Raw genomic sequence first — 27039 nt, forward strand, 5'->3', positions numbered from 1 at the left:
CCTTAGAAACCAAAAGGTCAGGCTCTGTCCACTGAGCTCTTGAACTGGCTGGGAGGCAGCAGTGCTGGACCCTGAAGAGCAGTGTGGTGTAGGGCTCAGAGCCTGGAATAGGGGCACAGACAGGATTGAGTAAGTATACGAGGGTACTTCAAAAAGTTCATGGAAAAATAGAATTAAAAGATAATATGAATCTTTCCATGAACTTTTTGAAGACTTCCTTGTATGTAAGGGCTTTGAAAATGATAAAGCAAGAGATCAACACAAGTTATCTTAGACTTGAGGGACCAACAACCCCAAACATCACTGTCCACCAGGTCCATGTGGGGGGAGCAGTCACCTTGGGTGCAAGCCCAAGGTAGGGAGACTTACAGAATAGGAGCCAAGAGCACTGGCTCTCAGGCAGAAATACTCATACCAGGGCTTCAAGCTGAGCTCCCATCCTTTACAAATCACTTCATCTCTCTGAGCCTCTGTTTCTCTATCTGTGAAGTAGAGTTGCAAAGTAAAGGTGGCTTTCTCACCAATTGTGTAAGAATTAAGTGTGGAAAAGGACATAATGTTGTGCAGTGCTGGCATAGGGTCAGTACTCGGTAAATGACATATTGTTAGATCACTAGGAATCAGGTTCTGTATCCACCCTCCAGACCAAACAGACTGAATCAATCAGGGCCCTCCCATCACCCCTGGCTGCCTCTTGGCCTTGGTCAGCATGGTTGACTCAGTGGATGCAGGGCACCAGAGGACAGGGAAGGGCTAGAAATGAATGGCCTAGAAAAGGGAAGATGTGGGGGCAGCCAGAGAGCTGCTCAGATAGCTGTAGAGCCATCATGCAGAAGAGGGGACACTTAACCTCGTGCTGTGGTGGGTATGGCCAGCAGGAGGCAGAGCAAAGGAGCAAGGGCAAGCAAGCTGGTGGGGCAGGACAAGCCAAGGGCCGTTCAGCTTCAGTCCCCTCTGGGTAGTTCAAGTAAAACAGTAGCGTACCACAGAGAGAAGCTTGAAAGGTTGCAGTTCACCTGCAGTGTGTGGACTTCAATCTTCTTGTCCCTTCTTTAAAAGTAACAATCCTCAACCATTACTGGCTGCTTTTGAAAATGTGAACATAACGACTTTATTGCTATAAAAATCACATATGCTTATTATCTTAAAATTCAGGAAATATGGACAGGTACGAAGATGTGCACAATATCATCCAAAATCCCACTTGCTCATTACCACTACATTTTTTGAATGGTAGTATATTATCACTCTAACCCAGTTAGTACCCTGAATCACGCAGATAGGGGAGGTGGTAGATTACCTTCTACAGTGCTATCATATACTAAGTTATTAGCTAGTAGAATCTTGTCAATTGTTCCAGGTGGGAAGTACTCAAAATTCTTATTTTTAATGTGTTTTTACTATCTTCAAATAAACTACTGATGTCTGCAGCCCAGACATGGCACATCTGTCTGATGTAAGAGCCCCCATCCTCCAGTAATAGCATGCAAACTACAGACTTTGGAATGGACAGTGCCCTGAAGTTCCTACCTCCAGGGTTTCCTGACCAGTCCCTGAGGACTACCTATTCCTACTCCCATCTTTCCTCATCCTCAGGCGCAGTAACAGTATCTCCAAGTCCCCTGGCCCCAGCTCCCCAAAGGAGCCTCTACTGCTCAGCCGTGACATTAGCCGGTCGGAATCCCTCCGCTGTTCCAGCAGCTACTCACAGCAGATCTTCCGGCCATGTGACCTGATCCATGGGGAGGTCCTCGGGAAGGGCTTCTTTGGGCAGGCCATCAAGGTGAGCACAGGCAGCAGCTGCTTTACTCTTCTGCCCCCCTCCCCCTTACCTTTCAGGGAGTTTTCATCAATGGCCTCAGCCCACACTCCACAGGACACCAAGCCTCCTTCCTCTTCCTGGCTGTGGATGATGGTGTGACGGGGCCCCCTACACCCCACTCAGGCCACCCAAGGGCAATACTGCTGTTACAGTGAGCTTGTGGACCTGGAGACCTGGGTTGGGATGAGCTGTGCCTCCAGTCAGTGGGTATTTGTTAGGCACCCATAGGTCTCAGTGCCGGGCATGTTGCAACAAGCACGTGGGGGAGTGGCTCCTGCCGCCCTGGTGAACAGTCTCAGGGACTAACCTCTCTCTCTCTCTCTCTCTCTCCCCCCCCCTCCTCCTCCTCCTCCTCTGCTGAGAGCTGGGAGGGGGGGTCAGGTAAGCCATGTATCTCAGCTTGTGGGGCAGTAGGGCTGGAGAGCTCACGCCTGACCCACCCAGCTCCCTGGCGCATGTCTGTGGCACTGATCCTGCTGCCCCCAGACTTCTGTTCACCTGAGGAACTCATTCCTGTGCCAAATGACCAGAGCCCCTGCTTGGCTTGGCAGTGTCCCTTCCTGCCTCTTTCCCCACTTCCCTTTTCTGGAGTCTCGCCTCTCCTCTGTGCATGCCCAGCTCTCTGGGGAAGAGGATACGCTTCCTTCTGAGTTCCCTGATGCCCTGTGCTGTGTCTTCTACACATGAACTCTGTCTGTTTGATCCAGCTGAGTGTGTCCTCCAAGGGCTGGGATGGCCAGTGGCATAGATTTTCACAAACAGTTCTCAGAACTGCCTCTGCTCTCTGCTCCATTAACAGTCGCCCTCCCTGTAGGTGACACACAAAGCCACAGGCAAAGTGATGGTCATGAAGGAGTTAATTCGATGTGATGAGGAGACACAGAAGACTTTTCTGACTGAGGTAAGAAGGTGGGATGAGGAGGTTGGGAGTTTGGTGTCACCAAGGGAGGACCTTACAAATAATGGTTTTAAGAGGAAACTCAGTTTGGAATCACTGTCTTAAGGACTGAGCAGAAAAGAGCTCTGTAGGAACATCCCCACCCCCTCTAAATTATGGCATAATTATGTGTTCGATGAACACTTACTAAAGACAGTACAAGCTGAGTATAAGGGATGTGATCACAAATGAGATATGGTTCAGTGGAGCTCTCAGATTAGGGGGTGGTGGACATGAAAACAGATCAATTAGTACAACTCGATGTTATAATCACCACATGAACACCCTGCTAAGAGAGCCTGGAGTGGAGGTTCCCAGAGAACTAATACCTCTTGATCATTTACACAGTTCTCAATGCCTCTCCCAAATTGCTCTGTGAGCAACTTCATTTGGGTATGCCTGTCATCCAGATGTTACCCTTCAGGCCTTTGTTTCATTCCTGGGCTCTCCTGCTCCAGTTCCCCCAATGCAGTTTCTAGAAAGGCAGAATCCCAAGGGTGAAGCCTGCGAGGCCCCCATCCCCGTGGCGGTGGTCTTCCCTCACCCTGATCCTAGGGCCCTGTGATAGCACATGAGACAGGAGGTAGGAAATGCAGTCAAGCTGACTCTGTGGAGGGAAGGGGTGAGGATAACATAGTGGGAAGTTAACCATCCGCCCTCTTTGGCATCCCTCACCCCCAGGTGAAAGTGATGCGTAGCCTGGACCACCCCAATGTGCTCAAGTTCATTGGTGTGCTTTACAAGGACAAGAAGCTGAACCTACTGACAGAGTACATTGAGGGGGGTACACTGAAGGACTTTCTGCGCAGTGTGGTGAGCACACCACCCCAGAGTCACTAAGAGCTCTGTGGGTTGTCAGTGGGACACCTATACCACCACTACCCTGGAACCTTGAAAGCCAGAGGGGCTCTGCTTTGCCCCCAAAGGACCATGCTGGGCGGGAGTGGGCACTGACAGGGAGGCTTTACCAGCAGACTATGCTGACCCCCGGGGCCTGGACCACAAGTGGGACAGAGCCCGACAGCCTCTGATGGGAATTTCCCCATCCTGCAGGACCCGTGCCCCTGGCAGCAGAAGGTCAGGTTTGCTAAAGGCATCGCCTCTGGAATGGTGAGTCCCGCCAACAACTCTGCCAGCTGGGCAGGAGTAGGGAGAGGTGCAAGGGTTGTGGTCTGTGTTGGAAGGCAGAGACCCCATCGTGGGCAACTCATGTGGGCTGGGTTATTCAGCACCTATTTATTGAGTTTCCCTCTGCGCCAGTGAAATTGCCCTCGGCCAACAGTTCTCAACCCTATTCTCAAAAAATTCCAAATCTCTAAGGGCAAACAGGACATGGACAAGGCAAACCAGAGAGGCACACCATAGCACAAGGTGGCCTGGCCTTGCTGTCACAAAGGTGTCCAGGTGCTGAGGGCCCTTGGAGCAAGCAGAGCACCTCACTGCCTGAAATCAGAGAAGGGGAAATGAGTTCTAGTTGAGCCCTGAAGGATAAACCAGAATTGGATAAAGGTTCTTGTTGGCAGAGAGGCCCCAAGGTTGAAGTGATGGTAGCAGCAAAGACCTGGGAGGAGAAAGAGGGAAATAGTCTGTTTTACCTGGAAACAAATCCTTCCAATAATAGCAATAACAACAGCTGACAAGTACTGAGTACTTTCTATATGGCAGGCACTGAGCTGAGGATTAACATTCATAAGCATATTTATTCCTCATGACAACCTTGCTTTCCAGATAAGCTGAGGCTAGAAAGGGACAGAACTGGTATCCTGGGCTAGTCAGTCTGACCCCCAAGCCTGAAATTTTTTACTTCTGTTCTTCATGTGGAGTCCATGAAGACAGTATTAGTCTGGAACAGTAAACTGGAGATAGATTAAATTCCCTGTGATTCAAGCTAAGCAGTCTGGACTGTATTTAGGAAGTCAAAAAGACAGATGTAAAAGATTTTTAAGCGAGAGAGTTTCATGACCAGAACTGTGCTTTTTTGAAGGTGAGTCTGGTATGGTCAGTAGGTTGGGGTGGAGTTGGGAGAGTCTCAGGGCAGAAAGGCCTGGGTAGGGGCTTACAAAACATTTTAGGTTTCTGAATTAAGGTAGTGGCTATGGGGATAGGTGGCTGGGAGGCAGGGTGAAATCAGAATGGAGGGACTGTTTAGCAGTGAGGAGTTGGGGGAGGAGGAGTTGGGTGGCTTGAGGTGCTTAGATTGGTGGTTTCACTTACCAGACTTTTGTGGGGTGGCAGTGATAGTTGAGAACAGGTTTGGGAAAAGCCAGGATTGGTGCCTGCTGCAACTGATATGGTAGCAGAACCTCCCAACATCTCCTGGGCAGGAAGCTGCCTCCTCGAGGCTGGAGCTTGGAGAGAGGCTGCTGGTCACCTAGTTATCTGCAGAGAAGGGACAGCTGGAGCTATGGGACAGAAGAGTCTTCTCTGTGGTTGGTGGGAATCAGCATGTGAAGAGAAGATGGCATTGAGGAAACTGGAAAGAAAAACCATGCACACAGGAGTCTCAGGAGCAGGTAGCATGGGAGAGACATAGACAGCCTTTGAGGAAGGGATCTGCAGGCAGGCAACCCACAAGCTACAGTGATTCAGGAAGAGCTCCCTGGTTGTAGTGGCCTGGGTGTGTGAGTAGCTTTGGGAGCCTAGGAGCCTAGGAGATAGAAGCTGATTGCAGGGGGCTGGGGAGAGATGAGTAGCTCCTTCAACATCGCAGGGGAAGAGAAGGAAAAAGGGTGACGAGAGCTAGAGGTGGAGGCCTCGAGAGGGATAATAGTAAGCACAAACTTGTCTAGAAACATTTGGGTAGGAAGAGAGAGAGGAAGTGTAGACAGAGAATGAGAGAGGTGAATGTCAGGAATACAGAGCTAACTAGACCAGGAGGAGGTCACTTCTTCCCTATTGCAGGCAGGAAGGATCCAAGATGGCTGAATCCAGAGGTTGGGGGAGGGGGGGAGGAGAAGGGCACAGTGCATCTGAGGGTGCTCATTTCAGATGACTTGGATCTAGGTAAAATGGGTAGAGGTGATGAGGGGCTACAGGGGCCAGGGCCCAGTGGGGTTGGAGACTTCAGGAGAGAGCAGCAAGGGCTTAGACCAGCCACTGGGCTGGTGGTTGGTGAACAAAAGGTTGGGCAGGAGATGGCAGCAGGGAGGGAAAGGAAGCCCAGGCAGCCTTCAGCTTTCTGTTGGTGTTGGGACAGAGGGAGTGGCTGTAGGAGGGCCTGGGCCTGGTTGTCCAAGTTGGCTTCTGAAGCTGGGCGGGGATAGCCTGGAAGAAGAGCAGGTTCTGTGGCACCAATTCTGGAGTCAGGGTCTGGTTGATTTTCTGGCCCTTTGGCCTCAGTTCGTGCTTCTGTTGCAGGCCTATTTGCACTCCATGTGCATCATCCACCGGGATCTGAACTCGCACAACTGCCTCATCAAGTTGGTACGTCCAGTAGCTCTAGGCCTGGCGTAGGCTTCCCTGGGGACAGCCTTCCTGGCTTCCTTGTCCCAAGGAGGCTAACTGTCCCCTCTGGGCCTTAGGCCAGAGGTGTCGCCTGGTGATTCCTATCTTGTTCTTCCTGCTGCCTCCATTCCCTCCTCTGGTTTCTAAGAGCTCCCAGACACATGCAGACACAATTCCGTCTCCTCAATAGCAGCCTTTGAAATCATTTGGTTAGAAGGAACTTCAGAAGTTCCTTAACTGTATATATAGTCCTGTTGCTTTGGTTTTGTCTCATAATAGCCCTGTAAAGCAGCTCATTGCTGACCCCATTTTACAGCAGTGGCACTGAAGCCTCAGCCTGAGACCACAGAGCTAGTAAATTTGTAGTGACCAATTTAAGGCCAGCTTTCTTCCTGCTGCCCCTCAGCTGTGGTTGTTACAGTGTTGTTTCTCCTGTTGATTTGTAGTGTGGCTGCCTGGGTCTCCACCAGTTGGCCCTGGCTTTGCCCTTTGGACCCAAACCAAACAATCTTAATCCCTTTCCCACATGACTGCCCTGTAGCTATTTGAAGAGCTTATCTCTCCCAGCTCCCACCACTGACTTCTACCTCCACCTTGTCTTTGTCTTATCCTGGTTCTAGCCACTGCCTCAAATCTTTTTAGGAACAAGGCAGGACAGAGGAAAAAAAAAAAAAAAACCTAAAGAAATCCCCTGTCCCATCTCTGAGTTCCACTCTCCAGTTTCCAGAGCCTTACCCTCCAGGGCTCCAGTGGCTCTACTGTGAACACCCTTGTGGGCTGGGAATCTGCTGTGCACAGATACCAGACTGTTAGAAACAAGTGCCAAGCCATGTCTACTGGATAGAGCTATGTCTACTGGATATGACTCCTTTGCCATGCACCTTTTCTCCCCTTCTCAGTGCTTCTCATGCCTATGCCCACACCCCAGGGCCAGGTTTGGGAACATCCCCACCAGGTCCTGACCTGGCCATTGTCCTACCAGGACAAGACTGTGGTGGTAGCAGACTTTGGGCTGTCACGGCTCATAGTGGAAGAGAGGAAAAGGCCCCCAGTGGAGAAGGCCACCACCAAAAAACGCACCTTGCGCAAGAGTGACCGCAAGAAGCGCTACACGGTGGTGGGAAATCCCTACTGGATGGCCCCTGAAATGCTGAATGGTGAGTCCTGAAGCCCTGGAGGGGATACCCACCAGAGGGGAGGCAAAGGTCACATCTTGCCGCAGAGCCCTGGGAGCTCTAGGAGAGGCCTGTGAAGTGTAGGGCCAGATACCCAGAGCTGAGGGCTGGATGATTTTATCCCTTGCCAGGCCAGGAAGGCGAAGTCCTTCCTGTCCTAAGCTCAGGGATGAAAAATGGTCAATATCCTATCTTGGGCACAGGGCGAGTCTGTGGCTTTTCTGCCCCAAGGGTAGCTTAAAAGTTAGGCTATTTTTGCCCTAGCTTTGCTTTTTTTTCTCTCTCCATGCTGAGAACTGAAGTGTAGTGCCCCCTGGTGGATAATGCTCAAACCAGCTGGAAATGCTGGCTGGGATTCTTGAAATGTATGGGGTTGTTAAGGCCTCAGAGATGGTCTGATACAACCATTTTTGGAGTCTGAGGCCCAGAGAAGTCCAGTGATTTACCCAGGAGCACACAGTTGACTAATGGCAGGGCCTAGATGAACCCTGGCCCGCTATACCATGCAGTTTTATCCTGAGCAGTGTTGTGTTATGCCTTCTCTCCAAGGCAGGCCACCCAGGGCTGAGGAAAGATGATTTTCAGGTGGTACCTGTCCTGGGCAGCCTTTGGGGCATCCCCACAGAACCTGTTCTAGCCCTGGTTCTTGGCTGAGGCTTGGCTTGACCCTAGACCCAGTACAGAGCCTATTAGAGACATAAACTTAACAGCCTGTTCTCCTGTGTTTCCCAAGGAAAAAGCTATGATGAGACAGTGGATGTCTTCTCTTTTGGGATCGTTCTCTGTGAGGTGAGCTCTGACACAGAGGCCATGCTTGAGGCAGGAGGCCTACCAGCTCTGCCCTGCTTCACAACTGGGGGTCCTTCTTCTAGGGATGAACAGCTTGTCATAAACCAACATAGGTGTAAGATTTTACAGTTTACGATGCATCTTCACATCTTTGCCACATTTAAGTCTCATTGGTCCCATGAGAAGGTTTTTTTTTAGGTGAAGAAACTGAGGCTCAGAAAGGGGCAGTGGCTTGCTCTTAGTTACATGGCCAGTAAGGGGCAGATGAGACTCAGAATTCCAGTAGGAAAGGCAGGAGATTTTTCATGTGGCTGTCCATCTAGCTCTTGTGCCAAAAGTAACCCTTCCCAGTTCCTCCTTCACTGGGCCCTGGTGGTGCCCCCATCCTAAGTCCAACAAAGAAAAGTAGCCTGTCCTGTGCCAGGTACCATGGGATACAGAGTGAACCTTGGAAAGATTTTTGCCTTTAAGAGCTTAGCCATAGAGTGGCAGCATAGCTCAGTATATCTCAAAGCATTCAGTCGAACATACCCATTCAAAGTTTCTGTAATTCCTACAAAGTTATGACTGGTAGAGGAGAGGAAACATAAGGGACAGTTAGCATAATGAAGGGGAGTTGTTTTGAAAATTATTTTCTTTGATATAAATTGAGCATCTTTTGAGTATAAAGCACTCGGCTGGTGCCAAAGGGTTTCAGATATGAATCAGATATGAATCACAGAGCCTTGACTGGCACAGGACAGAGCCACGAGGGGACCTGGGAAGGGCAGGGTGGGATGTGTGGAAGCTGCCAGCCTCCAGATGTCAATTTGGAACATTGTGCTTCTGCTGCAGTGTGGCCTCTTCTAAACCCTCCTCAGTAACCAGACTCATTAGAGAGACAGGTCCAGATTAGCAAGATTTAGAGAGATGGGGTGGGAGACAGCTCTCTAATCTAGGTTTTACCACTCCCTCTTCTACCCGTCCTTCATGTCCACACACCAGCATCCCTTTCCCCTGCCATATATATCTGCAGGCCCTGTAATCTTCCTGATCAGCTCTCTTCTCACCCTACAGATCATTGGGCAGGTTTATGCGGATCCTGATTGTCTGCCACGAACACTGGACTTTGGCCTCAACGTGAAGCTTTTCTGGGAGAAGTTTGTCCCCACAGACTGCCCCCCAGCCTTCTTCCCCCTGGCTGCTATCTGCTGCAAACTGGAGCCTGAGAGCAGGTTGGTATTCCACACCCTTCTCCCAGCTCACAGTGTCCTGTGATACTTGCCCCAGTTTTAGGCCATCTCTAAGCCCTTCCCAGGCACATGGGTGGCAGAAGCTTTGAATTCAAGAATGTGGCTGTCAGCCATACTGGGTTGGAAGAGAGGGAGATGAAGGCATAGTAGCAGTGATCTGGATAAGACACAGACACCGCCATTAAAAGAAAGTTTGAAAGAAGAAAATTCACCCAAACCATTCTAACACAGTAACTGTCTTTCATTGTTCCCCTGTCTATCTCCACATATATACATTTTTTCATAGTAAATAGATAAAAGTTTCATACTGCATTTTCAATGTTACTACCCAGTCTTCCTGTTTATCATTTTTGTTTACAACATGAAATTCTATTAAGAGACTGTCTGAACATATTTAATATACATAATATAGATGTTCAGCCTTTTCCAGTTTCTGTTTATGATAGGTATTAACTACAGTGTGCAACTTAAGTATTTAGCTAATTTCTTCTTTAAAGAAGTCTTTTAAAATATGCTTTATTCTGGGCCGGCCCGTGGCTCACTTGGGAGAGTGTGGTGCTGATAACACCAAGGCCATGGGTTCAGATCCCTATATAGGGATGGCCAGTTAGTTCACTTGGGCGAGCATGGTGCTGACACCACCAAGTCAAGGGTTAAGATCCCCTTACCGGTCATCTTTTTTTAAAAATAAAATAAAATAAAATAAGCTTTATTCTTTTCAGGTGATAACTTTCATTATTACAAAGTTACCCAAGGTCTTCTCAAGTTTGTGCATTAGAAAACTAGAATTCTTGTGTTTTTTCTGCTATCAAAAATCTTGTTTCTTTTAAAAAACAAGTTCAAACATCACCAAATTATATAGCATAGGAAGTATTAGTCTTCTAAAATCTTCCCTAACCCATATGCCCCTCAACATTCTCCTCATCCCCAACTCCACCCTCCCAGGATAACCAGTTGGCACATAATCTTTATTTAAAAATGATTTCCAGTGGTCCACTCTAGAGTTGAAATTTTCTGGTGAGAGAATCTATATCATGTTCCTTTTATGCCAAAGGACCGTGATCCTCAATAATACCAACATAAGAGCTTGAGGAAAAATTGTGAAGCTACACAATATCCCTTCTCAGTCATTCTAAATGCCTGTCTTTCATTCATTCAAAAATATAGAGAGTGCGTACTCTGTGCTAGGCACTGTTCTAAGCACTTGGGTTATAGCAGTGAACAAAACAAAGGTGCCTGCCCTCGTGGAGCTTACATTCTAACAAGGAGAAATGATAAACAATAGATACAATAAATTATATTGAATATTAGAAGGTAACAAATGCTATGGAAAAATGAGTCAAGCTGAGTAAAGAAGATTGTTTAGGGCACTAGTTGCAAATTAAAATATGGTTGTCAGAGTAGGCCTCATCAAGGTAACCTGACGTTTAAGCATAAACATGGAGGAGGAGGAGTAAGCCTGAGATGTCATAGGATTCCAGGGAAGCCAAGCCATTTCCACGGCACTTGGAGTCTGGTGTTTTTGTTCTCTTTGAGAAGAGCTGCTAAGTCTTTGTAATACTTCCTGGGCAGATCCATTGGTGTGGAAACAGCAAGTCTTAGGACTGGAAATGTTCTTTAAAAAGGCACTTAGAAAGAAATTTAAAAATTAAAAAAAGTAAAAAGGCACTTAGTCCAATCCTACCTTTGATGATTGCATTTTCTCTAAGACATGGGAGGGGCCTCTTTTCTCCTATTTTTTTTTTTTTTTAAGCTACCACCTTTAGCCAAACTAGCCATCTCACAGTGTTACCTTTGATTTTTACAGCAACCTTCTGAGGAAACAGTAACATTGCATTATGCCCATTTCTCACAGACGCACAACAAGGTTAAGGGGTTTGCCTGAGATCATACACCAGGAAATGTGTATGAGCCGCAGGCCTGGATTCCTTCCACACACCACCCCATGGCCCTGCTCATATTCCACCTGCTTCTAATTCACCCCTTTTCTTTCTAGACCAGCATTCTCAAAACTGGAGGACTCCTTTGAGGCCCTCTCCCTGTACCTGGGAGAGCTGGGCATTCCATTGCCTGCAGAGCTGGAGGAGCTGGACCACACTGTGAGCATGCAGTACGGCCTGACCCGGGACTCACCCCCCTAGCCCCAGCCCAGCCCCCTGCAGGGGGGTGTTCCACAGCAGCATTGCCCCCTCTGTGCCTCATCCCTGCTATGAGCAGGGCCGTCCAGGCTTCCTGTGGATTGGCATCTTGTTTAGAAGCAGAACAAGTCATCCCTACTACCTCCCCAGGAGGCGAGCGGGCGCAGCACTAGGGAAGCATATCTCCACAGGTTTTGAGGCCTGGTTATTGTCTGTAAATCCAAGACTTGTCTGAAAGCTGTGAAGAAGAACAAAAGCCTGTCCTCTGGGCCAGGAAGATTCTGTTACTTGGGACCACTCAGGAACTCCCTGGCATTGGGATTCTGGGAGGCTCTTGCTTATAGTAATCAGCGTGACCTGGACCTGCTGGGCAGGATCCCAGGGTGAACCTGCCTCTGGGTTCTGAAGTCTCCAATCCAGCTGGGTATAGGAGGATTTCAAGTGGGAGTGTGGATGAGACAAAGACTGGTGGCCAGATGGCACTGGAAGAGTGTGAAATGACAGTGCTGCTCCCCCCTTCCACTCCAGGTCTCACCCTCCCTGAGGTGGAGGTTGAAGGAATAGATTTTGAAGAGTCCCTTAGTATGTGGTAGAACTGGCCAGGAGTCAAGGAATGGGCTGGTTTCTGCTTGCCTGCCCGGGGGGTGGCTTTACCCAGCCTAGGGACCACATCAATGTGAGGGGAGCTTCCACCTCATGTTCTCAAACTATCCTACTAGAGACTGCCTAAGAACATCTGGGCAACATCTTTTTTGTCTGCAACAAGCAATCACCCACAAGCACAGGAAGAAGCTGAAAAGAGGCCTTGCTCTCTAAAAAGCTCATATCGTGGCTGCTGTTACTCATACCCGGCTGGGCTCCTCAGTCAGAAGCCAGAGACATTTTACCTAAAGCTAGATGGGTCCTGGAGGACAGTGTGGCTTGTCACAGGCCTAAGAGTCTGAGGCAGGGGAATGGGAGTCTCAGCAATCTCTTGTCCGTGTGGCAGCCACTGCTAACCTTTCGACATGCCAGGTCTAGACAGCAACTTCAGCTGGAAAGAGATGGTGGCAGAGTCCCAGAGCTGAGATGCTGAGAAATAGCTCCCTGAGTTAGGCTATCTGGCTTCTACCTCCCTTGTTGGCTGGCCCTGCTCACTAGCTCCTGGCCACAACCTCCTGAGCCATAGCCACAGGCACTAGAAAGCCGTGGGTGCACCCTCCACCTTAGCTCCCAGAGCTCCAGGGACTCTTCAGCATAACTAGATTTGCCTCCTCCTAAGTGTCTGTGAGCTTACAAATTGGGAATGGGTTTGGGTATTAATGCAATGTGTGGTGGTTGTATTGGGGGTGGGTGGAGGTGGAGTGATCTAGGAGAGTGGTTGCTGTTAATATTATCTTGTTGTATCTATTAGGTGATATGTGAACTATTTGTACATAGACCTGATGAGTTATGGGATCAGATGTCATCTCTGAACAGAGTTTACTTCCTATATAGACTGTACTTACGTGTGGAGTTTGCAAGCTTGCTGTAGGGTTGAGCCCTGGACTCCCAGCAGCAGCACGGATCAGTGTTGTGTGGCTGGTTGTCCCCAGCAAGCGTGGGAGTGGTGGGCCTAAGCTGGGCCATTGAGCAGACTAAATAAATTAAGCAGTTAACGTAAGTGATGACACTGAGAGTGAAAAAAATGACTTGGGGCCTGGCTTAGGGACATAAATATAGAGGGATTGCTGGCCACCTTCAGGCCCAGGCCACATAACTCGTCACAAGAGGGAGCTCTCATGCTCCCAAGTCTAATTCCCTCTCATGCAGATACCAGCCTGCTCCAGAGAACATGCCCATCCCACCTGAGCATGGCAGCCTCTTCCCTGGGACAGGTTTGCCCCTTTGTGGGATCTCATCTTGGTCCCCCAAACCTGCCCTGCCTGGCTTCCACCTGCCAGCTGAACCATTCCTTTGGAGCCCCACACCCCTACCTCCTAGTATATTGACACTTCTACAGCCTGGGTATCCTGGGCTTTCTCTCCACAGGGCTGGGTACCACCTTCCTGATGGGGAGAAGTGACTGCAAGTCACCGTACCTCTTGTATTTTCCTATAAGTGCTTGAGAGAAGACCTGTTTCTTCTTGCTTCTGCACACAGGGGATGTTGTGGAGTGACCTTTGGGCAGGATGATGCTATCTGGCTAGTGGGGTCCTGGGCACAACATAAATCCGTAAATCCAAAGATCATTTCTCCCAAGCACTCTCAAAGCTCAAGGAGTCCAATTTAAGGGCACAGTCTAGTCCCTGAAAAACTGACAATCTGGAGTGTCCATTGCTAGCAGAACTATAGATCGATGTCTGGGCATGAGCAGAGGCTACCCTGGGTCTTCTAGACACTGAGAACCTTCTGCTAAAATTCCCTGCTAAAAGTCCAGGAAACACTCGCATTGGTAGCTTTCCTTCTGGAGCCCTAAGATTCACCCTCTAAGGACCTTCCTCAACTCAAGGCTGCTATAGGCCAGCCCAATGACCCATCCCTCTCTGCACACCCTCCTTCAGCTACTGCAGCACCACCAACCACCCCCTTGTCTCCAGACCCTGACAAGGGCTGTCTGGATGTTCACTTTAACTACCTCCATCTTGGAAAGAATGCTGAAGGGGAAGAGATTTGCAGTGACCAACCGCTTTCTGGGGATGCCCACACACCTATTCTGCACCTTCAACTGAAAGATTCAGGATGTGGAGGCTACAGTTACCAACCATTCAGCTGTTGCTGCCTTCCAGTTACAGGACCAGGGTGCATGAAGAAAAGGCCAGAGCTTGGTACACAGGTGCTAACAAGGTAACCCACAGCTTCCCATAGTGCTCCTGGCATCTCACAAAAACTTGGCAACATGGAGTCTCTTTTTTTTTTTTTTTAAATCAAATGCAGAGCGGTTTCCTGCACTTTACATGCAGGTGTCAGAATGAGGTATATAAAACATATACATAAATGCTTTTATAGGAAAGTAGAAACCAGTAATGTTCTCTTCAACATCACTAACATCAAGGGACCCCCCGAGGTCTAGATCCCCTCAGCAAATGGCTCCAGGGAACAGCCTGCTGAAAAGACTGAGTCCCACTAACCCCCCTTTCCACATCAGGCAGTGGAAGAGCTCTGAGAAGGAAGCTCTGTGGGTGAGGAACACTGCCAAGGCCTCCAAGTGTGACAGGGCTTGGAGGCCCTCCTGAGCTGCTAGCATAGTGCAGTGGAGAAATGTGCTCAGTCAGGAAGCTGGGCACTCTTGGCTATGCCAGTAAGCTTGCTCTATGACCTTGGGCAAGTCATTTTTCCTTCTCTGGGCCCCTGTTTCCAAAAGGCTTGAAGAACCCTAAAGTCCTTTCCAATGATTCTATGATTATGTTAGGGGTTGTGACCCTAGCCGCACTGCCCCACAGGAAGGCACTGGCCCGGAGGCCACAGGACCACCTGCAAACTTGAGCACACTGCAGGGGCATGCCCTGAAATACTTTATTACCCTGCCTTGAGCTTAGTTTCCAGGTTAACTTCTCAGAAGCACCTTACAGGGCCCCACAGTACAATTCCCATGGGTTAGCTGGCTGCCCTCTTACCTGTGCAGTATGAAGAGAAGTCACCCCCTGAAGAGGTACTATCTGGGGCACCTCGATCCACCTCTGCCCCTATGGCCTAAGGCAGGAGCAGATCCTTCTTTACCCTCTTCGTAAGTAGAATGTTCAGTGCAATTCTTCCCTTTCTTTCCTCATGAAACAGGAAGAGTCCGTGGGCCCAGGCCTGGCCCATGGTTGTCAAGGCACATCACTGCCAGTAAGCTGGAGCACACCCATCAGCCCCCAGCCTAGATCCCATTCCCTGCCCAAAGTTCTGACTTTTGTATAAAGTCATTTCTGGTTCTCAGAGGTCAGTAGGGAGTTCTGTCCCAAATACTTATATTTTTCAATGCTGCCTCTTGACCTGCTTGACCTTAACTATGAATAACAGTGTATACCACTCAAGCCCAAGGAGAACTGATGGAAAGGTGGACACTGAGGCCATCTTAGATAGTAAAGCACAGATGAGCCTGGAGGAGCTCCCCATCTGTCCCCCATCCAGTTCCAGGGACGCAGGCAATGTTTGGAAGCCCCTGTCAGCAGCACCACTGTGGGAGCTGCCGCTGTCCATCCATGGGCAAAATCCTGCTCCAAGGGATGGAGAAGGAGCATTGATAGGACCCTACCCAGCCTCACCCTCAGCCCACAGCGCCACCTGCTTGTGTCAGTTATTAGGATTCACCAAAAAAAAAAAAAAAAAAAGTGGGAGTAGGGTTTTAACCACAACACAAAACGTAGATCCTCCTAGCTGTAGGAGGGCGGGCTGTCCTGTACTAGTGTCTGCTTGGGCTCCTGCCCACTGCAGGAGCTCAGGCCCCGGGAGTGCCAGCCTGGCCCATAAGGGGGGTGCTGCCCTCCTGAAGGTCGACTGGAGTTTGGCTGGTGTGGACCACGACAATCTTCTCATCCACGATCTCACAGGTGGGGTTGGTGAAGGCAGACAAGGGCAGGGTGATTCGCTGCATTTCCCTCTCACACACTTTCTGCTCATGCTGCTCTTTCAAATCCTTCCCCCTGGCAGGAAAAAAGGGAAGTATTCAGGCTGTGCCTCTTGCATGGCTTTGCTCATTAGACAGCATCCCAGAGGCCCATACAGGAGCAGGTGCTCACCATGGTCACAGTGAATCTGTGGCTGAGACAGGACTCGAACCCAGGTGCAGGACACTAGATTTCCATTCTGCCAGACTGCCTTAAACTCAACAAGGAGCTCTTGCATCTCCTGTCTGCTTTCCCCTCTGTAAAGTGGGGGTGATAGCAGTATGAAACCTCACACAGCTACAGTGGGGCTCAATGGAAATAATGTAGAGAAAAGAAACTTAAAGCAAGATATAGTCTTATTCTTTCCGCTCAGGGCTCCAAGAGACTCAGAGAACTACCGCAGCTTTGGTCCTAACCCAGAAAACCCAAAAAATTATCCAGAAAATTGACCTGAACATCCTCTGAGACAGCCTTCTTATCTTAAAGTCCCAAAAGGTGTGAGCCCAAGCTGTAAATGGACCATCCCTAAACAATGCAGGGGGCAAAAAAGGACTCAAAAAGGCTGCTCAGGTCAATGGGAAGCAGTGATAAAATCACCAGAGACCTCTCAGATTTTTCACGTGCCTGTGAGTTCTCATGGTGCTCAGTGACCCAGTCAGGCCATGGTGTTACTCCAGTTTACTCATGTGGAGTGCTCACTCCATGCCAAGGGCTTTATTTACATTATCTCACTTCATTCTCAGCTCAACCCTAAGAATTAGGTCTTATTCATTTTACACACGAGAAGTTAAGGAACTCTTCAAGGATGTGGTGGGCTTAACCCCAAATCTGGGGCCGGCCCGCGACTCACTCGGGAGAGTGTGGTGCTGATAACACCAAGGCCACGGGTTTGGATCCCATATAGGGATGGCCGGTTCACTCACTTCGGAGAGCATAGTGCTGACAACACCAAGTCAAGGGTTAAGATCCCCTTATCGGTCATCTTTTAAAAAAAAAAAATCTGTTGTACTCTGGCTGATTGATGCTCAGAGAAGTTCTAGCCTGACCAAGGTCACCCCACAAAAAATTCTGGGGCAGCAACTCAAACCCAGTCTTCTGACCACACATTAGGGCCCTTCCCAATGGACAATCGTAGCCCACACTGCTGACCAGAGGGCTTGGTCACTGCACACCAGAACCAGCACCCAAGACCCAGGTCAGCATCCAAAATCTAGACACTTGGGCTCAGCCATCAGAGGAAATCTTCCTGGAAGGAGCCTTGAAACGAGCGGCTGATGGATGACTTGGTGAAACACAGAGGCCTGCTTCAGATCTCAGGGACATGGCCGAGATCAGATGGATTACACATCAATCATGATATGAAGTGCAATGACAAAAGATTCTGGAGACGGGGCAAGAATACTGGGAAAATGGGGGGCTAGAGGAGGAGGAATGTACACAGGGGCCTCTGACTATCTTTAAATCATCCAGTTCTCTGGTGTTCTAGTACCAGCTCAGCCTAAGCTGTGTGACACCTGGCAAAACAGCCTCTCTGATCCTTGGTTTCCTCATCTGTGAAACAGCAATAATATCTGCCTCCAAATAAGGTATGAATGTGAAAGCATTTTGAAAACAGTAAAACTGCCGTAAAAACTCATAGGTGGGGTGCCGGCCCCGTGGCGCACTCGGGAGAGTGCAGCGCTTGGGAGCGCAGCGACGCTCCCGCCGCGGGTTCGGATCCTATATAGGAGTGGCCTGTGTGCTCACTGGCTGAGTGTGGTGCGGGCGACACCACGCCAAGGGCTGCGATCCCCTTGCCGGTCACAAAAAGACAAAAAAAAAAAAAAAAAAAAAACATAAGTGGGTCTGGCCAGTTAGCTTAGTTGGTTAGAGCATGGTGCTGATAACACCAAGGTTCGGGGTTCCATCCCTGTACTGGTTGGCCTCCCCCTCAAAAAAACAAAAAAACTTCATAGGAAGTTATTATGATTTTCCCTGAATATAACTTCATTCACCAAGCAATGTTAATTTGGTTTCCCAAGGAAACTCTCCTACTGACCAGCCAAGGCAAGTATTATTCATGTGACCTCAGTAACCCCTTCCTCTCTGGGCCTTAATTTCATCACCTGTAAAACAAGGGGTTGGACTTGATAATCTCCAGTTCCCCTAACATTCTGTAAGATTCCTCACATAAGATATGCTCTCCCTTTTTTTTCTTTCTTTTTTTTTTTTTTTTGGTGGCTGGCCAGTATACGGATCTGAACCCTTGACCTTGCTGTTATAAGCACTGATTCTCTATTTCTCACTGTAAGATCACAGGAGGCAAATTCCTGAGCTCATCCTCCTGAGTCACCCTGATGACTGAGTGTCTGAATGTACAGGCCTGAGGCTCCTGCCCCATTATTCTCATTGCCTCTTCCCTGGACACCACCAACTCCCACAGCAGAAAAACTCCCAGAGCACTCAGAAGAGAAATGTAGAGACATTGTTCATGGGGAGAGGGTTCCAAGTGCTCCTTCACTCACATCCTGAGATTTACTACCCTTGAGCACTGTTCATCAGTTACAGCTGCCACCACATAGAAGGAAACACCCCCATAATAAAACAAAGCCAAATTCCTCAAAGTTGCCCATGTACAGGGAAACCTGGAAGGTCTGGAATTAATTTTATTAAGGGAGCCCCCAAGCCAGTGGAAGACCAAAAGGCAATTTATAGAAGTATACGAGTGTATTTTGCCAAGGTCTGAATTTCAAAATCTAGGGGCTGGAGGGAAAGCCAGGAACCTACTACTAGTACCTACTAAGGTATTTGGGAAATGGCCTTCCTATAACTGATGAAGAGAAGAGCTACCTATATACCTACTGGGTGCTTTATATTCATGATCTTTTAATTTACAACCTTGCAAGGTAATATTATCCCAGTTTTATAAATGAAGAAACAGGCTTTGGAGTCTGACTCCAGAGCCCTACTTTCTATAGCTATCTCCTTTACTTAAGCTGTGGCCAGCTGGGCTGTTGATAATGGTCAGGCTGCATCATACACAAGTCTTTAGCGGGTGGAAATTAGTTCATATTAATGGGGCAAAGCAGGGCTAGAAGAGCAGCCAAGGGTAAAGGAAGCAGATGTTAGGACTAGTCTGGATTAGTCTCATCCATTTAGAAGCCTTGAAGCACACCCAACCCCATGTGCCTGCTGTTGATGGTGCCTGCGAGTCCTCGAGATGTAGTGGCTGTCCCCATCTCCCTTAGGAGGTTTGAGAGAGGCCACCAGGCCTGCTGCACTAGCCATCAGGAAGCCCAGCCATCTCTCACTGATTTGGGGGTTGCAGGGGGGGCGGAGGTGGGTAGCTGGCAGCCAAGAAAGAACAAAAGTCTTATTCACTGACTCAGCTCCTCTTCTAAGAGGGTGGAGTGGTGTCGACTTAACAGTTTTTCCCTCCCCATTTTATCAGAAAATAATGGCTCCCTCCAGAGCTAGCACAGACACTGCTCTTGGAGCAGGGACAGGGCACTGCTCAGTTGCAGACTAGCCATCTGAACCTCATGGCCTAGACTACCAGGACAAAGATCCAGCCAGAGTGAGCCCCCACCTGCCCCCATCTCCCACTCGTCCTCCCTTGAGAGGAATCCTGGTGCCTGCCCACCCTTCCCAGCTAGGGGAATGCTCTGTCCCATTAGCCAAGCCTCATGGCCTGTGGCAAAGTTCAAGGCTGGCAGTAATTACCCTGACTGCTCCAGGGCAGGGATCAGGAGCTGGGCTGGCCAGAGAGAGCAGGTGTGGATGGAGCTGCTGCCTGCCTCTGACTTTCTCTCCTGGGGTGATAGAAGCACTGCAGATCTCCTTTAGGCCACAGATTGCTTCAATTGTTACTCTGAGCCACTGCCATCTTCCCAGTCAGAAGCTGTGCCACACTGCTGCTCAGGCAAAGTTCCCCAAGGTAGCTACAGGTTATGAACACCAACTGTATGCCCAAACTACACTAATTTCATCCTTACAACAAACCTATATGGTATCTACTATTATCTCCGTTTCAGAGATGGGAAGACAGATGCAGAGAGGTTAAATCATTTGTTCAAGCAAATGGCAGAGTGGGGATTTGAACCCAGTACTGCCTGTAGCCACCACCAGGCAATATTGCCTTTTTAGGAAATATTAGAGCTGGGTGGATCATCATTTCTAACTCTCTACCCCTACATTATTTTACAGCTAAGGAAACAGGCCCAGAGAAAGTAAATAACTAATCCAGTGTTGCATCCAGAATTGGTGGCAGTTCCTGAACTAGATCTTGGTCCTTTTGACTTCTAAACCCAGACATTTTTTTTTTTTAAGTTTCTATTTTTCCTACTGTCCTTTGCAATTCAAAGCAAATTTACATGAGGCTACTGTGCCTTACTGGGTTTTTTTAGAGATATTGATAATCCTTAGATATACCTTACTAGCTATATAGCTTAGACATGGTACTTAACTCTTCTAGGTCTCATCCTCACTGTGAAAGTGTAATAATGCTCCTAGTGTGGTTGTGAGATCATCAGGAAAGTATACAGTACGGCCTTACTTACTAAGAAAGCATGAAATAAATACTGGCTACTATTGTTTTTATTACCTGATTGGTGATCTACTGTTTACATTTAATACTTAGCTAATCTTGGTAGGTGGGTGTTGGGGAGATACGTATCCCCATTTAACAGACAACATACCGGGGTTCAGAGGACACTTGAACTTATAGTCAACTTCTAGTTCTTTCCAGGACACTCTGTTCTCGGAACAGAGATGGTAGCTGAGAGCTTGTCTCTAGCCCACATGCGGTTTCCTGTTGTACAGTCTGTTCTCAGAGCAATTTTGTTGAGGAAAGGGGCGGTCCGATGGTTAGTGACAGGGAGTCTTGAGACTCTGTGCCTTGTTCTGAGTTTATAAGAAAGTAAATTCTAGACCTCAGGGAAGTCCCGTGATGGCCTAAGGGATCAAATCTAGAAGAAAAAGACCTGGCTGAGACCAGAACTGAGCTCAGAATTAAGAATGTTTAGTCAATTCAAACACCGGGAATGCCTGGAAACTCTCACAAGACTGGAGAAGAGCCAAATGCTGTTCAGTGGCTGAGAAAGGAGGAAATATTTCAAGGGCTAAACTCAACCAACACGATTTGAGTCTGACTATAACTTGTACGGCCAGTGGCACTACATCGTTTCCTCTAACTTTCTGAAATGAACAAGCAGGTGTCCCTGGACCTGCTGTATCAATATTCCACTGTGGACAACGACCTCAGACTGGAAGTCAGGATGCCCTCTCAAGTTAATACTTCCCCTCTGTGGACCTGTGCTTCCTGACTCACAGAAAATCAGAGAAGAAATGGGGCTTGGAGAATACTAGTCCAGCACATTTTATAGAAAAGAAAAACAGTTATTGTTTACTGCCCATTTCCTATGTGCCAAGGACTGAGCTAAGCAGTCACAGCCTTAGCCCTGCAGCAATGCTTTGGAGTAAGAAACAGCAACTTGCCCAGAGTCACATAGATAGCTAATTAGTGACAGGGCTAGGACTTTTCTCCATCAAATGCCAAGTTTATAACCTCAGGCCAGGTACATATCCTCTCTTGCCTCAGTTTCTTTGTCTGTAAACCGGGGATAATAACAGCATTTACCTCATAAGGGTGATTGTGAGAATTAAGTAAGTTAAAGCACACAAAATGTTTGAAGCAGTGTCTGCATATGGTAAATGTTCGCTACTGTTGTTATTATTAGTACCTGGCACTTCCCCTTTTTCATCTGTAAAATGAGGAGGTTGACTCCAACACCTCTAAGGACACCCTAAGTTTACATAATGCTGGATGACCCACTGTGGCTGTGGGCTCAGACAAGATCCTCACCACTGGAAAATGCAGGCCACTGTGTCACTTCCCTTACAGGAAGACTTCTCATATCACAGATGCTAAGGGCTGGAAGTCAAATCCCCTGATTTTGCCCAAGAACCACAAATAATTTTCTAGAGTCAGCCAGGGCTGTAAAAATGAATGTAACACTGATTTATCATCATGCACCTGTCACTGACTTTGAGAGCCTTTTCCACATGGCATAGCAGGGAACCTTTCCAAATAAGCATTCCCCCTCCTGCTGTCCCAGCTACAGGTCATGTCCCTGAGTTTCCAGGTAGCCTCTTTGTCTTTCTCATCTAAGGATACTTCAGAAAGTTCATGGAAAGATTAATATCTTTCAGTTCTATTTTTCTATGAACTTATTGAAGTATCCTTATACGTGGTGAGGAATGACAGACTCTGTTCTCCAACTCACTTTTTTCTTCCTATCTTAGAGGAGATCCCACTGCTTATGGCTCAGGAAATTTAAGCATGAACTGCAAAAACAGTGGCTGGTAACCTTTTCTAGTAGCAGAATTTAATAACTTTCAGAAAGAATCAGTCTCTAGGTCCCTGCAATGAGCGTCCAGCCTGATTTCTGCAGTGCCAGTCACTCCATGCCAGGTATGTTGCATTAGACAGCAGGGAATTTGGTATCAAAAGAGGTGGGTTTGACTCTATGTTCTGCCACTCCCAGGCAGTGTGACCTTGGACAAGTAACTTCACTTCTCTGACAAAGGCTTCCTCATCTGGAAAAAGAGGAACAAGAACCCCTACCTCACAAGGCTTTTAGGTGAGGAGTAAAGGCACCAAAGGAACAGATTTGTCCAAGGTCACCTGGTAAAGACTAGAACCAAGTTTGTACATCTTGAGCTGGTTTTCCATCTCTCAACACCTCACTTTTGGGGTAAGAAAGCCACATAGAAGTTTCATTTGACTAAGTGTATCTTTCTCCCCTCCTACTCTCAAGAGAGCCCAAAAGAGAAGCTACTGACCTCTTGTAGGTGTAGCCCAAGACGATGCCAGCTCCAATGACGATGATGATCACCATCATGGTAATGCCCAGCACATAGCCTGCCAAGGATAGGACACAAGGTCCCATTAGCCACACCCTGGACAATCAGCAAATGACATCTCTTAATGGATCCCAACAAGGGCAGGGGTGGGGCAGCCATACCCAGAGTTCCCAGGTCCTTTTTCTCCTTGGAGTTCATCCGCACCCGCTGGCTGATGCCAATCACTGGCTGCACTGCTGCCGCCTCACTCCGGGCGGGCAGGGCGTTGGCAGGAGCGAACACCTGCACCTCATCTTCGCCTGGCACTTCAGACACCTCCTGGGTTTCTGTGGTGGAAGCTGGCGGCGTGGCCTGGGAAGTGGTCTCTGGAGGTGAGATGGGAAACAGCTCTCATCAGAGGCTACCCTGAGTAAATTCCACAGCTGAACCTGGCCCGAGTGTTGGAGGAGGTGGGGGGGGGGTCCACCTTAGAATACCCCCCGCCCTAGCCGAAATTAAACTCTGCCCCAGGGGCAAGATCAGGCCTGAGACGGCTGCACCATCCTGGGACAAGGCAAATGTGAGGGGAAGTCCGCAGGGAAGGGGCTCTCTCCTGCCTTTCATGTCTCCATCTCTTCAATTCCTTGCTCTTTCTTCCAAGGCCCAGCTCGGGTGCCATCTTCTCCAGGGGGTCCCCCTACCTCCATTCCAGGAGACAATCCACGACTCCTCGGAGCAGCTCACATTTATCGAGCGCACGCTTTGTGCCAATCCTTGTGTTAAGTGCTCTACCTTGATTATCTCATTTAATCCTAAAAAAAACTGTCTTGCTGACTTCGAAGCAACAAGCCTGAGCTCTGGAGTCTAAAATTTGGATTCAAATCTGAACCCTGCCATTGCCTTTTGGTAAATCGCTGAACTTCTCTGACGCTCAGATTCCCCCAAATAGCTTCTTCCCAGCGGGGTAGTGTGCCCAGCACACAGCAGACGCTCCACAAACGGTCAATAAACGCCGAGGGGCTCGCCAAGGGCTGAGGGACCGACCTCGCCTCCCATGGTTGTTTACAAGCGCTCGCGGAGGATGATCTCACTCCGAGCGGCGGCGGCGGCCAATGGGCTTTGGGCCCCGCAGCCTGGAGACAGCCCTGGCCAATCGGACGGCGCGGGGGCGGGGCGGGGCCGGCCGGCGTCGCGCGGCCGCACGTGCGCTGCGGGTGTAACGGCCGCTCCCAGTCAGCCCTGGCGCTGGTATCCCGGGGTCCCTGGGTTCCGGGGTCCCGGGCGGGTACCTGGGCAGTGCAGGTTCTCGCAAGGCCGCTTCTCAGGGGCGCCGGCCTCGCTGCTGACGTAGCACCAGGGCCCGCGCGGGTCCCTGTCCGGGTTCCGGCAGTAGTTGTGGTTGCCGGCGCCTGAGAGGGGAGAGAAGGCGACATTGGCCGGATCCAACCCGCGGCCGCCGCCCGCCGGCCCTGTCCACCGCCCCCGTCGGACACTTACCCGACTCTGGGGCAAACGCCAGACCGCTCTGCGCGTCCAGCCAGTTAAGGCAGCGGAGGCCTGGCGCGGGCGAGGGCTGGTCCGTCCGGTACAGGTGGCCGTTGTCCCAGAAGCAGTCTGAGGAAGAGGAGCACCCCTCCCTGAGTGGCGGGCAGTGAACCGAAGGGAGCCAAGCGTGGCGGGCAGGGGAACCGGGACCCACCCGACCCTCCCCCTGCCCTGCTGGGGGGCCCTGGGTCCTGCTGGACCGCCTTCTCCTCGCGTGGAAATCACCCCTCCCTGCCAAGTGTTGTTGTGAGACCCGAAAGAGAAGGGAGAGAAAGCGCTTGTAAAGCTGCTAGCCGGTGCCTGGCCCTCGGTCAGCGCTCAGGGAATGTCAGCTTTTTTTTTTTTTTTTTTTTTTTGTAAGCCGGAAAGCGCTGCAGAAGTGCAAAGTATTGTTACCCTTTGGAGGGGGAGGGAGGGAGGAGGCCTGGCTTAGGTTCCCTTTGTGGAGATGGTGGGAGTTTTGGGTCGGTGGGTGGCCAGACCAGAAATTTATCCATGTGTTGTAATGGCCGTGTTACATAAACTCTGGTGTTCCCTCCTCCGCGGATACAAGCCACCTTCTGCCAGTTTAACAGGCAACACTCCCTCCCAAGAGAATTCTACAAAAGCCTTGATTCGGTCAGCAAAAGATTCAAGAGAGCCTCAGACCGAAGGGAACCTGCCTCGTCGCTGCCTGGATGTAACTCCAAACTCCCACTCCCCTCAGCAGGAGAGCCACAGGAGTCTGGGGAAGGAAGGCTTGTGCACCATGCAAAGGGCTTAAAAACAACATGACTTAGGGAGTACGGGAGATGAACACCCAAGCTCCATCCACTCCTGAGCAAGGAAAGGGAAAGAGAAAGTGGCTACTTGCCTTTGTCCTTAATGGCAAAGATGGAGCTGCAAGCCCTTGGCAAAGAAAGGAGGGGGGTAAAAAAAGCTTTCATAGGACAACAAAAACCAGCTGAAAGCTTCGTTTCCTGTCATCCTGGCCATGTTTGTAAAATAGAGGGCTTTACTCATTCTGCTTCGTTAAGTTGCTGCAGCAAGGAAAGATTGTAATCTCACCTCCAGATCCATAGGCTTCTGCCAGGAGCATGTTGCTGACAAGGAATGTATGTACCCAGGCCAACAGCATCCTCGCCTTCTTCGTCCTGCAGGTTATTGAACAACCAGTGTCCAGCGGGGGTCACTTGGCGGCAGCTCTGCCTTGGGTCCCAGCCTTGCAGTCAGACCTGCCCTTGTTATGCTCTTCTGGTAAACAGCCTCTCTTTAGAACTGGGAGCTTCCCAGCTAGCTTGCTGCAACGCGAGGTGTTTTTCTACTGAAAGGCGCCCCCTGGGTCCTAAGCCTCCTATGCCATGCAAGATCATTAACCCTGAGCCAATAGAGGAACAGCCAAGTGAAGCGAGGCAGAGAGCTTCAGGTTGTGCTTAGCTGTGGATCAGTTTGAGACTTGCACTGCTGGATCTCCAGGGCTTTTCTTCTCTTCGTTTCCATTTGTGAGTACAGAAAGAATAATTCTGTCAAGAGGCACCATGGAAGGGAACTTATAAGAACTAAGGCACAGAACAGTTTAGGGAAGAAGGAGATGCTAGCTGCACAACCAGGAGGAATTCAAGACCACATAGGGGGCACAAATAAGAGTATCTGGATGGAAGTAAATATATACCCATCCTTGAAAAAGAAAAAGGGCCTTTGTGGTTTATACATATTTGTAAATGCTAACACTTTTATAAACAGTGTAACTTTGCCAGGGTCAGATCAGTCACGTTCCTGTTCTCACATTTGAGGTTTGCGGTGTCAGACATAATAGGAATACGGAAGAGGTATCTTTAGTTGAAAATATATGTTGTGCAAACATTGGAAAATTTGCTCAGCTATATTGTAATAGTCTGCCCTTTCTACCAGGCCTGAATTCATATACAGAAGGTTAAGTAAAATGCTTGCTTTTTTCCCCTACCCTGTGGGAAATCCATTTGCAGTGATTTATATCCTTCATTAAATCTCATCACATCCATATGGCTTAGGCCTTTTGGAGTTGGAAGGGCCCTCTTCCTGTTTGGCTGAAAGTTCAAGTTCCCAGGCAGCCTCAGTAAGCTGAGAGATAAAGCAGAGTGATTCGCGGAGACTACCTTGTGACTCAGGCAAATCCCAAAATAGAAATGGGAAACTCTGTTTTGATCTTGCAAGCAGTAATTTAGGGTAGGAAAAAAATACTTATTAAATAAATTTTAAAAACTTTATCAAGGAAGAAAGCTAACATGAATTCAACTAATCTGAAGTGAATTTGAATTCACTGCAATCAGGTTTCCGACATGGAAAGGTCAGAGAGATACATTTAGTTCACTCTTTCAGGCAGTTTGCTAACAGTTTTTGATTGCTTCAGTCCGTTTAATAAGATATATTATTTTGCTTTTGCAATCACTCTCCTTTCTCCCTACACAAGCTTCTGATCCTCTGACTCCTGACTTGGTCTACGCTGGGAATTACACCACAGAGTCTGTAAATTTACTAATACTAACACAAACACAGATATGCCAGAATTTTAAAATTTAACAATTCTAACATATAAGGGTCTTTTCATTAACTTTATTAATTATACA

The 27039-nt window shown here is 48.9% G+C and overlaps 2 protein-coding genes across 7 annotated transcripts in view; one reads left to right on the forward strand and one right to left on the reverse strand.

Annotated features, from left to right (window-relative positions):
* LIMK2 (LIM domain kinase 2) overlaps positions 1-13182 on the forward strand; it is a 52979-nt gene extending 39797 nt beyond the window's left edge. For all 3 annotated transcript variants that reach the window (XM_063083940.1, XM_063083957.1, XM_063083949.1), the window contains 9 exons: positions 1597-1783; positions 2637-2723; positions 3441-3572; positions 3813-3869; positions 6117-6182; positions 7186-7360; positions 8112-8167; positions 9224-9381; positions 11396-13182. In XM_063083940.1, the coding sequence (XP_062940010.1) occupies positions 1597-1783; positions 2637-2723; positions 3441-3572; positions 3813-3869; positions 6117-6182; positions 7186-7360; positions 8112-8167; positions 9224-9381; positions 11396-11540 (1063 nt within the window). In that variant the 3' untranslated portion in view covers positions 11541-13182. The remainder of the gene's footprint in view (positions 1-1596; positions 1784-2636; positions 2724-3440; positions 3573-3812; positions 3870-6116; positions 6183-7185; positions 7361-8111; positions 8168-9223; positions 9382-11395) is intronic.
* On the reverse strand, positions 9832-25741 carry PIK3IP1 (phosphoinositide-3-kinase interacting protein 1). Of its 4 annotated transcripts, none has more exons than XR_010022396.1 (7): positions 25502-25741; positions 24407-24523; positions 24199-24318; positions 23092-23295; positions 22910-22988; positions 15113-16123; positions 10948-11027 (listed from the first exon to the last, which is right to left on the reverse strand). XR_010022396.1 is itself a non-coding variant. In XM_063083969.1 (6 exons), the coding sequence occupies exons 1-6, from the start codon at positions 25569-25571 to the stop codon at positions 10781-10783; spliced, it is 837 nt and encodes a 278-aa protein (XP_062940039.1). In that variant the 5' UTR covers positions 25572-25741; the 3' UTR covers positions 9832-10780. The 4 variants fall into 4 exon arrangements, 2 of the variants coding, with proteins under 2 accessions (XP_062940039.1, XP_062940045.1); XR_010022395.1 differs by having other exon boundaries at positions 10949-13712; XM_063083969.1 differs by lacking the exon at positions 15113-16123 and having other exon boundaries at positions 9832-11027.
* Positions 25742-27039: the final 1298 nt, after the last annotated feature.

The sequence above is a fragment of the Cynocephalus volans genome, chromosome 2 (genome assembly GCF_027409185.1).
Source record: "Cynocephalus volans isolate mCynVol1 chromosome 2, mCynVol1.pri, whole genome shotgun sequence".
NCBI classification, from domain to species: domain Eukaryota; kingdom Metazoa; phylum Chordata; class Mammalia; order Dermoptera; family Cynocephalidae; genus Cynocephalus; species Cynocephalus volans.